The sequence below is a fragment of the Gekko japonicus genome, unplaced genomic scaffold, assembly GCF_001447785.1.
Source record: "Gekko japonicus isolate JY-2015 unplaced genomic scaffold, Gekko_japonicus_V1.1 scaffold883, whole genome shotgun sequence".
Classification (NCBI taxonomy): Eukaryota; Metazoa; Chordata; class Lepidosauria; order Squamata; family Gekkonidae; genus Gekko; species Gekko japonicus.
Genome location: NW_015169801.1, coordinates 133414 through 147416, shown reverse-complemented (window position 1 = coordinate 147416; position 14003 = coordinate 133414). Strand labels below are relative to the sequence as shown.

Below are 14003 nucleotides of genomic sequence, written 5' to 3'. Positions count from 1 at the left end.
AAGGATCTTCTGTTTCCTTTCTTGAGACAGGAAGATCTGATCCTAAATGGTGTCTATGATGACCTGCAGCTGAAATACCCACTGTGTGGGTAGGAGGCAGTTCTTCTTTTTGTTGATGATAAAACTGTGGTCTTGCAGACAGGAGAGAGTCTGTTCCACATCTGTCACTCACTGCTGAAATGAGGGATGCTTGATGAGGGTGTTGTCTAGACACAGAAAAAACAAAATGCCCTGGGTTCTGGGGAGAGCTATCAGGGAAACCAGCACCTTTGTAAAGACTCTAGGGGCAGTCTTGAGGCCAAAAGGAAGAGCCCGATATTAGAAATGTTTTCTGCTGTAAGCAAAATGGAAAAATCCATTGGTGTATGAAAATAGGCCTCTGACAGATCTACTGATGCTAGGAAATCCTTCTTTTGGATTGCGGAGATTATCGACTTGAAAGTTTCCATCTGGAACTTTCTTTTCTTATCTGGCGATTCAACCACTTGAAGTCCAGAATGGCCCTCATGTCCCCAGTTCTTTTTTGGAACAATGAAGAAGACTGAGTAGACTCCTGAAGATTTCTGGTTCTCTGGAACCGGCTCTATAGCACCAATATCTAGCAGGTGTTGCATAGCGTGAAGAAGCAGCCTGTGCTTCTTTGGGCACCGACTGGTCAGGACCTGGATGAATCTGTCACGGGGGAAAGACTGCAGTTCCAGAGTGGAGTCCTGTGTGACTGTGTCCGGTATCCACTGACAGTCAGCGAAGAACTGAAGACAACCTCCGATGTTTGGTGGGACTGGATGGCTGGAGGAGTCATTCCAAAGAGCTCTTCTTTGGTCCCTGGGGGGCGTAGTTGGCTGATCTGTGCAAAGGGGTTGGGGACCCCGGGAGGCTTGGGCTGCCAGTGACCTTTGGGAGACTTAGATGGTCAAAAACTGGTGTTCCGCTTTGAGTCACGAAAGGAGTGGGAGCCTTCTTATGAGTGGGTAGAGCCTTCTTTTTGTCCTTATCCTCTATAAGATATTTATCCATTCTGTCCCCAAAATGTATAATGCCATTAAAGGGGACACTAGCCACCCAACCTTGGGAGGTCGAGTCAACTTCCCAGTTTCGTAGCCAGGTGGAGTGTCAAGCAGTGACACTGGATGCCATAGCTCTGGCTGATAGTTGGATTGCATTTAGTGCTGCCAGAATGATCTTTAGTTTGTCCTTCAGCTCTTTTGGGATGTCGTTGTTGGCTGCTGAAAGGTCTGAGGCCAATGATCAGACTGAGAAGAGGGAACTTGCCATGAAGGCCCTTAGGACAGCTGAAGAGGCCTCAAAGTTCTTTCATTAGGACTATTCATGTCCCCAAAATGAATAGATCAGTCCTAATGAAGGGGACACTAGCCACCCAACTTTGGGAGGTCGAGTCAACTTCCCAGTTTCGTAGCCAGGTGGAGTGTCAAGCAGTGACACTGGATGCCATAGCTCTGGCTGATAGTTGGATTGCATTTAGTGCTGCCAGAAGAGGGAACTTGCCATGAAGGCCCTTAGGACAGCCGAAGAGGCCTCAAAGTTCTTTCATTAGGACTGATCTATTCATCTATCGCATGGGTCCCTAGGGAAGCTATCCGATTCTGCTGGAATGACCAAGGTGGAACACAGGCTGGCAACTGGGCCATCCACCACTGGGATTTTAAAAAACATTCTACATCCTCAGGAACCAAAACCAGAAGCAAAATATGATAGGGTAGTTAGTCTTAGTTCTGGCTGGAGCTTCCTACGCAGCTTTGACAGTGCTGTTGAAGATCAATTGGAAGGGATTCCTAAGGGAAGGCGATCCCCCTTGTGGAAAAGCCCTGGTTGAACCAGATGGCTGAGCAGGGTCCAGCTCCTCTGCCTCCTTTATGCTAAAAGAAATCTCTAGGATGCGAAGGACCTTAGGAAGCAGCTTAGGGACAACTTCCTGTGGGGAGAGATGGATCTGCATCGTAATTAATAATGATACCTCCTCATCCAAAAGTTCTCCCTTTTCTCTTGTGGAAGAAGAGTCCAAGGAGTCAGAATCATCAGAAGCCTGACCCACTAGTAGGCAAAGATCTCTGGAGGAATACTTAGAAGGTATTTTTACGTCTTTACGTCTCTTAGGGTGAGGGGGAAAATAAAGAGACCTGCTTTGCCCCCTCCTTCCAGAACTGGAGAACAAGCGGTGTCTAGCCCTGTTAGGTGGCCTAGTGCAATCACGAAGGTTGGAGATGTCTTCCGAAAGGGAGGCTTTAATCTCTTTTTGCATCTCCCCTTTAATCTAGGCTAGCAGATTAGATTGGGCATTAGCCCTGACAGATCAGGAACAGGGACTTCCTCCGACCCATGGGCTGAAGGGGAGGGAAGGAAGATCTAGGCCAAGGGCCTGCTCCTCCTGGGAAGTCTGATCTGTGAGACCCACCTGTGCTACCATGTTTTAAAACCCAAATGGAAGGAAAGGGGAGAGTTGAGAATACCATCCGCCTTACTTGGAAGTTTCAACGAAGAAAGCTCACCATGAGCCAAGGGCCTGTTCCTCCTGGGAAGCCTGATCGGAGAGGCCCACCTGTGCTACTATGTTTTAAAACCCAAATAGGAAGGAAAGGGGGGAGTTGGGAATACCATCCGCCTAACTTGGAAGTGTCAACGAAGAAAGCTCACCATGAGGTGATCAGGCGCCACTCCAATGGCCTTATAGCCACAGAGGGAGGAAGAAGAAGCTCCTGCTGTGGAAGCTCCTGGCCCGAAGGCTGGAGTCCCTGTGGCTATCCCTTTGAAGGACAAGAAAGTGAGAGTGGGGTGGTGGATCCCTCTTGGGTGATCTCCCCAGCTGGTCATTCTGAAGAACTGTGGCCTCCTGCAAACGATCTCCTCTACTCCTGAGGAGGATCGGGTGGGGGAGGTTGCAGAGGCCTGAAAACCCACCGGGATGGCTTGAAGCTGTTTACTCCTGTGACCTCAAGTCCCACCATCCCAAGCCAGAAGGGGGAGGGGAGTAAGGAGCACAAGGGAAAAAGAAAGAAAACAGCCGCCAACCCCTTACTGCCTTACATGCAAGGCCAAGACTGGGAGCTTAGGGAGAAGCTCCTCCCCCACGTAATCTAAATGGTTGGGGACCCTGCCTGCCTTCAGGGAGGACTTATTTCCCACATGTGGAGACTGCCCCACCACCCGAGAATGGACCTTATACATGCCAAAAATGTGTTCCCAAGTACGCTTGCTTGCTCTCTGGTTTTTCCTTAAAATACATCTTGCTCAAGCAACCTATGATAACAGTAACTTAAGAAATAGCCTGGGTACCATCACAAGGCTAATGTGATGCAGAAGGTGGACATGACCTGACATCAAATCTTTGATCAGCTGGGCAACAATATACTGGGCTTCACTAAGCAAATCATAATGTTTCTACTGTCCAGCTGGCATTTTCTGCTTAATGTTTTGCACACATTTTACAAACTCTTCATTAGCTGAAGTTCAAGGTGTTACTTTTTTGTTCTGGAATGCTCTGTAGATGCTCTCTTCTCTGTATGTCTCCAATAATACTTTTCTCTTTTTAGACACACGGAGCTGCCTTATACTGAATCAGACCACCGGTCCATCAAGGTCAGTACTGTCTACTCAGACCAGCAGTGGCACTCCAGGGTCTTAGGTGGAGGTCTTTGGTATCACCTACTGCCTGGTCCTTTTGGCTGGAGAGGCTGGGGATTGAACCTGGGACCTTCTGCATGCGCAGCAGAGGCTCTTCCATTGAGCCCTTCCCCAAAGACTTCTGAGGACTACTTCCTTCACCCTTTCTTTTCTTGCTAACCCTTTTCTTTAGGTCTCTCTGCCTCTCACAACCTGAGCTTTTCCTTCCTTGCATGTGTTTCAATGGAATTTGATAATTAAGCTCTCCTTCAGAGCTTTTGACCTCTAATTTGTGTCTTTCCCTCTTCTTTTCTCCCTTCATTGTATCTTGCCCTTTCCTTGTACTACTTATATGCCAAGAATGAGGGCAGGCTCTCTTATTTATTAATCTAATCTTTGTATAGTCCTGCTTTTAAGATACTTTATTTATGCACTGTGTATGCCTACAAATAATACTGCCATTCTTATTCTACCATCTCGCTGATAGTACAGTTAAACTGATGTTTTACAGTTCATACAGTTCAGAGTACCTTATCATAGTCACTTGGTACAAAAATACCTCCAGAGTATGTTGAGGAAATGGATTAACGGGTACAGGAACAGAAACAAGGGAATCTATCCACCTTAAACAACAAGTATAATCTTTTTGACTTTTTACACAACATAAGCCTACCCACTAATGACTTGCTCATCTTAAAAAGGAGGGCACTTTGCTCAGGAGGAGAGATGCTTCATACACCCCTTTTCAGTGATTTTTCAGGGTACTTCTTTTAAATCGTCTCTTATGTTCTTATTACAAGCATGGACGGCTTCAAAAGGGAATTAGATAAGCATATGGAGCAGAGGTCCATCAGTGGCTATTAGCCACAAGGTATAGCTAGGGGCTCTGGGGCAAGTGATGCTCTGTCTTCTTGGTGCTTGGGGGGGGGGTCAACAGTGGGAGGACTTCTAATGTCCTGGCCCCACTGCTGGACCTCCTGATGGCACTGGTATTTCTGGCCACCGTGTGACACAGAGTGTTGGACTGGATGGGCCTTTGGCCTGATCCAACATTGGCGTCTCTTATGTTCTTATGTTCTTATGTTCTTAAATGTTTTCTGTACTTATAAGGCGGCCACTGTCCTAGGACATACACTGGCCTCTCATGTTCTCTTCCAGCTGGGATTCATGTTTTACTTTCATTCTGAGCCTCTTTTCAGTACAATTGGCAACACCTTTTGTGCCATGTTTTTCTTCTTCAAATCACTTTTCTTCCTTTTAATAACAATGTTAACGTCAAGCAGCCTTGGAGATGCACAAAGTTAATTTGCAATGAGAACAATGGCTGTACAGGAAGCATTATCCGCACTCTGAATTAACTTTGTTGGTCTTCAGGGATGAAGACAGCCCAATAACGTTTGGCCGCATTAATGCCTTCACTGTTACTAGGAAGATGAAGAATGAACTGATTAGGACTGAGATCTCCAACAAACTGGTCAGAAAAAGGTTAAAAAAACATGAATTTCTGGAAGTCTTTATGGAGTCTTTTCACCCCATGAAAGCTCCTTTTTCATAAGGAAAATATTGTCTGCAGCTCTAGTCAATATGCCTGGAATAAAGACTGACCATTTTGTAGTAAATGTCTTAGTCAACTAGGACTAAGACTGTGGAATTTGTTTCAACCTTTAGAAATGAAAAATGAAAACCATGTTTACTGATAGACCATTTCAAACAATCCTGTTTTAAAAATGGCATTTCTTGGTTCCATTGGAAAACAAATATATTATACTGCTATGTCATCTGAATTGCTCTGGAAGTTAATGTAGCTCTCAGCTGGTATTAATTTAAGCTAATTAGGACCAGGTAATACAATAGCAATACAAACTTTTGTAGAAGCAGAACAGACCAAAAGGTTTTACCTAAACTGGAAACAGTTTTATCTCTCTTTCAGACCATAAATGCATGATTTATGCTGACAACATTTACTAGCCTCTGTGTAATACACAGATCTATTCCATTGGATGGCAAAGACTGAATTTCAACTCCGACACCAAAATTTAAGAATGTTTCATACTTGACTTTCTTTAATTTGAGTATGATTTTTGAAAACCCAGCGGGGCTCTGATGGTCCCTTACCTGCAGTGCAAATCTTAAGGGGGAAAACATGACTGAACTGTATTTTTCGCATACATACTTCAACATACACTGGAAGTTGTTTTTTGTTTAAAAAGTCGTACCTGTCTTAGAAAGCCTGCCTGTGCTTTTGCTGCTTCCAGAACTATCACCTCTTGTCAGAACAGAAATCCCACTGAAGCTGCTGGCTTTGGTCACAGCTGGCTTCAAATTGCGAAGGGAGCTGTCGGAGTCCGTGCTGCTCCATGGACGGGGTTCAGAGTACTTCAGCTCATTGTCTGTACTACTTTGAAGGCTGTTGGCTGACCTCCCTGAAGCATCTTTGTTGACTCTGTAAATAATACAATTTAGGTTAAAAAACAATAAAAAGCCAGGCACCATTTGCAAAATAAAAGCAGTAAAGGACGAGTGAAGCACATGCAGAATGTTTTAAAAATCAAATGTATTCAATACCTAAATATCTGCCGCCTTTGCTGGGTACTATTAGCTTCTTCCTCTTGGATTCTGTTGGCATGGTCAATAAAATAGTAGCTTAATATTTTATTCATTAAAAGCAAATAGCAACTGGTTTAAATATTGATTTTTTCCCACTTACCTTTTGTCAATAATGTAATTCTCTTGGGAACACAGCGACTGGGGAAGAAACAGTATAGCATAAAAATCACTATTGGTAACTATTTATAGTGTGAAGTCCAAATGTGTCACATGGGAAGAAGCAACACAGAGCATGCCAGAAATGTAAGCGGCCCTCTTGCTGCATACACTGTAGGAAACAATGGAATGGGTAACACCAAACAAACAGGGCTCTTTTTGTAGAAAACTCATTAGCAGGAACTCAATAGCATAATAGGCCACACCCAACAGCAGAAACTCATTAGCGTATTAGGCCACACCCCTGACAGCATGGCTCATTAGCACATTAGGCCGCACCCACATGTTACCAGAAGTGTGGTCATCCAGCCACACCCACCTTTTGCTTCTTATTCTGTTTACCTTGTTTGTTGTCAAAACACAGGGCTTTTTGTTTGGAGCAGGAACTCCTTTGCATGTTAGGCCACACACCCCTAATGTAGCCAATCCTAATGAGTTTCTGCTGTTGGGTGTGGCCTATTATGCTAATGAGTTCCTGCTGGGTGTGGCCAACTTGGGAGCCAGCCGGAACTCCGTTCCTGTGCGTTCCTGCCCAAAAATAGCCCTGATTGTTCATGTTTTAAGTAACATGTGGTGTCAAAAACTAGGTAAATCTTTCAACTGCCTATTTAATACAATGCCCTTTACCCCTTGAACACATGAACCTGCCTTATACTGAATCAGATCCTGGTCCATCAAGGTCAGTATTGTCTACTTAGAGTGGCAGATGCTCTGTAGGGCAGGGATGTCGAACTCATTTGTTATGAGGGCCGGATATGACATAAATGAGACCTTGCTAGGCCAGGCCATGTGTGTCATAAAATGTAATGACAGGTAGCAGAGATATAAACTTTATTAAAGGACACAAACACAAAGGGGTTTCTTTTTTACTTAAAATAAAAACATGCTTAAAAGATTAGCTCTGTAAGCTGCAAACCTACTTTTGATTTATTGACATTCACCACAGAAATCTCATGCTCAGAGTTCTGAGTCTAGGACCCAGGTTAAAACATGAAATGGCTGAGTGATTAAGAGAGTCTGGCGAAGCAAGCTATGATGCAGCAGCAGCAGCAGAACTGGAAGCCGGAGATGGCCAGTTCTACTGCGGGCCTGATGGAAGCCCTCCAGCCGCATATTTGACACCCCTGCTCTAGGTTCTCAGGTCTTTCACATCATGCACAACCTGATCCTTTTAGCTGGAGATCGCAGGAATTGAACCTGGGACCTTCTGCATTCCGAGCAGATGCTCCACTACTGAGCCACAGCCCCTCCCCTATACCCTTGATAACATGAGATCAGTCTCCCAAGGCTGTATTGGTATTATTGGCTATTCTCCCTAAGGATTAATGCAAACAACCTGCTATTCTTACATTGTGATAATCTCTCCCACCTCACCCCAAGCTCAACTGACTACTACTGTTTAGGCAAAAACCTAGCTCCTTCGGCTGAGTTACCTACTGAGCTTCAAACAATTCTTTTAGCTATTATGTAAACACTGAACTCACCTAAATAATACAAGCAGCTAGAAAGTTAGCGAAATCGATATGGAGAACTGTGCTGACTTCACCAGGAGAGGGATTAACTAACCAGGGATATGGTGGTGTGGGGGGAGGGGAGCAGCAGTATGACTACCATAGCAAGAACAGCACAAACTATGTTCACCACGGTGCTTGAACTTTAGATGCATCCACCGATCCCACACACCTTTTTTGTTGTTGTTGCAAAACTGGCACATCTAGTACAATAATTAATGGGAATGAAAGTTGAGTTTGGACCTGAGGAACTACATCAATTTATTTTGCCACTGGACGTCAATAATTAAGGAATCAGAATTTGGAGAGCACTCAGGACTAATCCAAATGAATTCTTCAGAGGGTCTGCCACCATTCAGTACTATCTTCCTTGTTTGAGGGTCTAGACATTAAGAATAGCAGCAAGTGCGTTGTGGCCTTTTTTATTGTCATCATTAAATAATGAGTAGTAGCAGATTTTTTAAAAGTTATACTATTGCAATCATATGAAAGTAAAGGATTTAAGTAGCAGAAATCTCTTTTCAGAGTTTTCTGAACAAAATATAGATTCTAGTTCCACTTGGTTGGCTCTTAAAGAGCTTTTCTGATAATGGTGGTAGTTTTCTTCGGCCCAAGGAGCCTCATACAGTCACAAAACACTCTTCTGCTGGTCTTGTATTGGAGGAAACTATCCCTGTTAGCATAAAAATTCTGTAGGGACAAAGGGCACTGTTGTCAGAGTCAATAACACTGTAAACATTCCTTGTAATAGAATACCTACATCTTGTGCAAATATTCGTTCTCTAGCTCTCTGGTACTCTTCTTCTCGTTCTTCTATAGATTTGCTTCTTCTGTCATCTTTTAATCGTATTCGCATCTAAATTAAATAAGTTATTAATGGCCAATTTCCACTGCATAGTACAGGTGTGTTAAATAAGACAAGTAACACGGGTTTTAACATTTACCTGGTTATCATCTTTGTCTAGACTAGAGTTCTCTCTTTTAAGTATGTACCGTTTTTGAAAATCTTCACCTTTTTCATCTTTTATATGTTCGCAAAACTTCTGGTCAGGTCTTTTAAAAAAGATTGAGAAAGTGAATCAGTACAGACAAGAAGAGATTGTTTCTAAGTATATACATCTTTGGCTTTGGAGAAGAACAGTCTGCACACACATTTCCAATATTGCACAGGATATCAAAATGACTCACAGAGAGCTTTCTGTAAGGAGTAGTTATAAATGTCAAAATAAGTCTTCAAGAGCTAGCATACTCAATTCGTTTGTATTTATCTGAGTAGAAGAGCCTGGGAAATAGTCTACTGCTAAAAGCATAATAATAAAAATGAGAACATTTTGAGCCTCTTACACCAAACAAGAATTTGGCATGGAGGGGATTCTTTTCCCTTTGCTTCCATGCCAACTGTAGTTACAGAGCCAGTAGACTAGGACAGAGAAGACACAGCAGAACCCCTACCTGAGTTCTGAAACTGACTTGAACTACTCAGCAGTTTGATCATGGCCCAAACTGACCTCTGGGTAACATGAGAACAGTTTCAATCAAAGTTACTAATTAAAAGAATGGAACTAAAAAAAATTCAGGTGCACAATTTAAAACAAAATAGAAATTCCTACCATAGAGAGGTGTACCCCCCCCCCCCCATTTTGACGGACCTTTTCTCAAAAAACCAACCTTTGGATGCCCAACCTACTTAGCAGCAAGCAAATGTTTTATCGTGATACTTTTCAAAGAAGGTGAAAGATAACTGCATTGAAGTGCATTAACACAAGTGTTCGTCTTTACCTTTCCTCAGTCAGAAGACAGTTGTATAAAAGCAGGTTCAGGTTATCTCTTAATTCCTGGACTCTCTTACGATGATTTTAAAAAGCACTCCCAAAATCTACCTAAGAGTTACTGGATGCCCAAATATAATTAGCAGGCACTTCAGAGAACCTTTAGACTGTCTTACCTCTTTTCTCTTAAAGGTCCCTGAATTTACTGCCCTGCAATCACCACTCCACTGAGTCGTCCCAGTGTGCACTGGGTTGATGATGTCATTAACAGCACTGATCGGCACTGGAGCGGGAAATCTGCCTATGAGGAAAAGGCAAGTTGGGTTTTATTCAATATGGAGTAGATCTCCAAGGTTTTCTTTCTAAATTCTTATTTTATATCTCAAGTGATTTAAAATAAGAAGACCGAAAACCATTACTTACATAGTCTATCGGTTATATGAAATGCCTGCTAATTATTACTGGGGCTTCCAGAGACCAGCCTAGATTTTTAAGAATAATTCATCTATTACTGTAGTTACCTATACCCCCCAAATGTTCAATCACTAGTTGCCGAAGTCATCTATTTAAGGACAGGCATACAGTTTGAGGCACAGGTTTTAGTAAGCAAACAAACGTTGTCATATATTGCATGATAAACAAATCTTATATATATATATCTTTCCTTTAAACAATTTTTGACATATTCCAGTTCCATTTTAGAGACTGAAAAATAGATATGCAACTCAGATTGGTATAAACTGTATGTGACCCAAAGATATAATTTGTATATGAGTAAATACAAGTTGGTACAGTTGGGAGTTCTCTGGAGATTTCTCAACAGCTCCTCTTCCCAAAAAGGCACACAGTGGCTTGCCTCTCCTGGAATGAGAGAGGTTCTGAAGAAATCTTTGAAAAAAGTTTCAGCTGCACTTTCAGCTGTCTTACTCATACATAAATGACCCACTGGAGCTTTCCCAGTGACTTGTCTGCATGATCAGGCTGATGCACATTGTAAATTGTTTTAAAGGCCACCCCCCCCCCCCCCCCCGTAAATACCTACATACTATGGAAGTGGGAATCAGCCATCAGTTTAGCCTAACAGCTTGGAAAAGTGTTAAAGGAAAACAGGGAGGAAGGATAGCTGTCAGATGAAATCACTGCGTGGCATGTGAATTCTGAAGCTCCCCATAGTTTGTCCAGTGTAGGGGTATGCACACACAAAAAAATCACGATTTTTCGGATTCGGATATACTGGACCCAAAAAATTTCGGGATTCCTCCCCAAAAACCTTAATTCCTATAACGACATGGTATTTGGATTTGATTTTTTTTTTCAGAAATATGCTTTTTTTGGCGTCATTATAGTCTATAGAACCATTTTAGTCAATGAGGAATCTATCTGAGGGTATCCAGGGGTCTGGGGGGGGGCTGTTTTTGAGGAAGAGGCACTAGAATTTCAGCATAACTTCTGGTGCCTCTCCTCAAAAGATTCCCCCCCCCCCAAAATTTAAAAAAGATGGACCAGGGGATCCAATGCTATGGGCTCACAAAGAAGGTGCTCCCATCCTCCATTGTTTCCAACGGTGGGGAAAAAAACAGCAAAAAACCAAGGACTTTTGTCAAACCAGAGTCTCTTATCACTAGAAACTGAAGGTGGGGGCTATTTTTCCAAGCCCAACAGAACCAGTGCCATTGTGGGAATGCCACTTCAACAGATCCAAGCAAGGGGTGGGGGTTGCAAGCCCAGAAGAACCAGTGCATGTACAGGGTGCCCAAAGAAGATGCCCTCGTCCTCCATTGTTTGCAATGGTGGAAAAAAACAAGCATTTAAGGGAAGGCACCAGGTTTTGCTGGGCATTAGCTCATTGCACTGGTACTGCTTGGCACTCTGTACATGTACTGGCTATGCTGGATTTGGACCCCCTTCCCTTGCTTGGATTTGTTGAGCTAGCATAGCCACAGTGGCACTGGTTCTGCAAAAATGCCTCCCCACCTTCAGTTTTTACTCTTTGGTTTGGTATCAGTCCCTGCTTTTTAGCTGTTTTTCCCTTCCATTGGAAATAATGGAGGATGGGGGCCCCTTTTTCAGGGGCCCATAGATTTGGACCCTCTAGTCCAATCTTTTTGAAACTTGGGGAGTCTTTTGAATAGACAGACCAGAGCTCCGCTGAAAATTTGGTGCCTCTAGTTCAAAAAACAGCTCCCCCAGACCCCCGTATATTTTCCCTATTATAGCCTATGGGATCATTGACTATAATGGTCCCCACAGGCTATAATAGAGCCAAAGGCATTTAAAGGTGTTGAGGTCCCTTTAAATGTGTTTGTGACACTGCAGCTTCACCCAGAATGGCATTTAAATGGAGTGCACTCTCTTTAAATGATGTTTAATTGTGGCTATTTTGTTTTCCCAGATAATCCCAAATTTCCCCGGGATTATCCGGGATTGGTTATGCTTGATAGCCGAAAATACACCCCCCCACATCCAGCTGTAAGAATAGTGGATAAATACCAATAAGATATTTTCTGGCTATTTTTTCAGCTTGGATAGAGCCAAATGCACACCCCAGTCCAGTGTTCTTGTTGAGCCTGTGAGATTACTCATATTTTATGTTACATTATGACAACTTTCAGTTTGGCTGCCATGCTCCTTTCCCAATATTGTAACTTTTATGCCATTTTAAACACTGTTTTTTAAATTGTTAGGAGGGGAAAAACACACAGACACAAAACAAAACAGGCAGTTCAAGGATAAAGTGAGATAATCCAAGAACATTGTTCATTTACTTTGCCTTCTATAAACCCTTTCATACTCAGTAGCCTTTGTAAGAACATCCTTTGTATTTACCATTTGCTAAAGTTACTACGGTACAGGATAGTTTCAGGTGAGTAGCCATGTTATATCTGTAGTAGAACAAAATTAGAGTCCAGTAGCAATTTAAAGACCAACAACGTTTTTGAGGGCCTAAACTTGCATGAGACAAAGCTCACTTCATTAGTACCGTGTTTCCCCGAAAATAAGACACTGTCTTATATTTATTTTTTCTCAAGAAGACACACTAAAGCTTATACCACAAATGCATAGAAATCCTGCTAGGGCTTATTTTTGGGGTAGGTCTTATTTTCGGGGAAACAGGGTATCTCACAAAGTGAGCTTTGATTCACAAAGTTTAAGGTGTTATGGTACAGGAATAAGGGTTACTTGACACAATATGATTAAAGAGGAAAAATTTTAGGGAAGATTTCTAGGCAGATGGTGGAGATTAGTTGCTGTAGATTTTCCGGGTTGCGTGGCCGTGGTCTTGGCATTGTAGAACCTGAAGTTTCGCCAGTAGCTGTGATTGGCATCCACAGAGGTATAACACAGAAAGATGGAGTACTCTCTGTGTTGAAGTGAGAAGAAAATGGTAGGCAGGTAATTTATATCTACTCCAGAAGGTGGGGTAGGGCAGAGTCATTATCTTGTAGGAGTCCCCCAGGCTATGAACATGCTAATGGAGGCGCTTTCCTGAGGAGGTTCTTTTGTATATGGATTGTTTCCTGAGGAGGTTTCCTAAGGAGATTCTTTTGTACATGGAAACCTCCTCAGGAAACAATGCATATACAAAAGAACCTCCTCAGGAAAGCTCCTCCAATAGCATGTTCATAGCCTGGGGAACTCCTACAAGATAACAACTCAGCCCTACCCCACCTTCTGGAGTAGATACAAATTACCTGCCTACCATTTTCTTCTCACCTTGACACAGAGAGCATTTTTCTGGGTTATACCTCTGAGGATGCCAGTCACAGCTACTGGCAAAGCGTCACACAACCCGGAAAATCTACAGCAACTAAAGAACTCCGGCCGTGAAAGCCTTCGACAACATCTAGATGGTGGAGAATTTCCTCTCTTGCTCTCCCCATCCGGAAGAAGAAAGGGACTGTGTTGTTATTTTTATGGTTCCTACATCAGGTATTATTGGTTCTCTTAAGAATACTGTGGATATGGAGCAGAAATTAATTCAAATGAACACACAAAGCTGCCTTATACAGAATCAGACCCTTGGTCCATCAAGGTCATTGTCTACTCAGAATGGCAGAGGCTCTCCAGAGACTCAGGCAGAGATCTTTCACGTCACCTACTGCCTGATCCTTTTAACTGGTGATGCTGGGGATTGAACTTGAGGCCTTCTCCAAGCAAAGCACATGCTCCACCACAGAGCCACAGCTCCTCCCCAATTAAAAAACACCATTAAAAGTTGCTACATAAGGGAAAAACTTTTTAAAAACCTAGTGCAACCATGTTTTAAGAACTGGTTCTAACCAGAAACGGATAGTAACTTTAAACAAATATAATTAGACTAGAAATAATGCCCGTTGCGGAA

General features: G+C 42.9%; 1 protein-coding gene across 1 annotated transcript in view; it reads right to left on the bottom strand.

Moving 5' to 3' along the window:
• The window catches only part of R3HDM1 (R3H domain containing 1), a 75416-nt gene that overhangs the window by 38699 nt on the left and 22714 nt on the right, over positions 1-14003 (bottom strand). Inside the window, exons 8-12 of the mRNA XM_015417117.1 lie at positions 8837-8945; positions 8653-8748; positions 6326-6363; positions 6184-6234; positions 5835-6061 (exon numbers count right to left, since the gene is read on the bottom strand). Of these exons, the coding sequence (XP_015272603.1) occupies positions 5835-6061; positions 6184-6234; positions 6326-6363; positions 8653-8748; positions 8837-8945 (521 nt within the window). The remainder of the gene's footprint in view (positions 1-5834; positions 6062-6183; positions 6235-6325; positions 6364-8652; positions 8749-8836; positions 8946-14003) is intronic.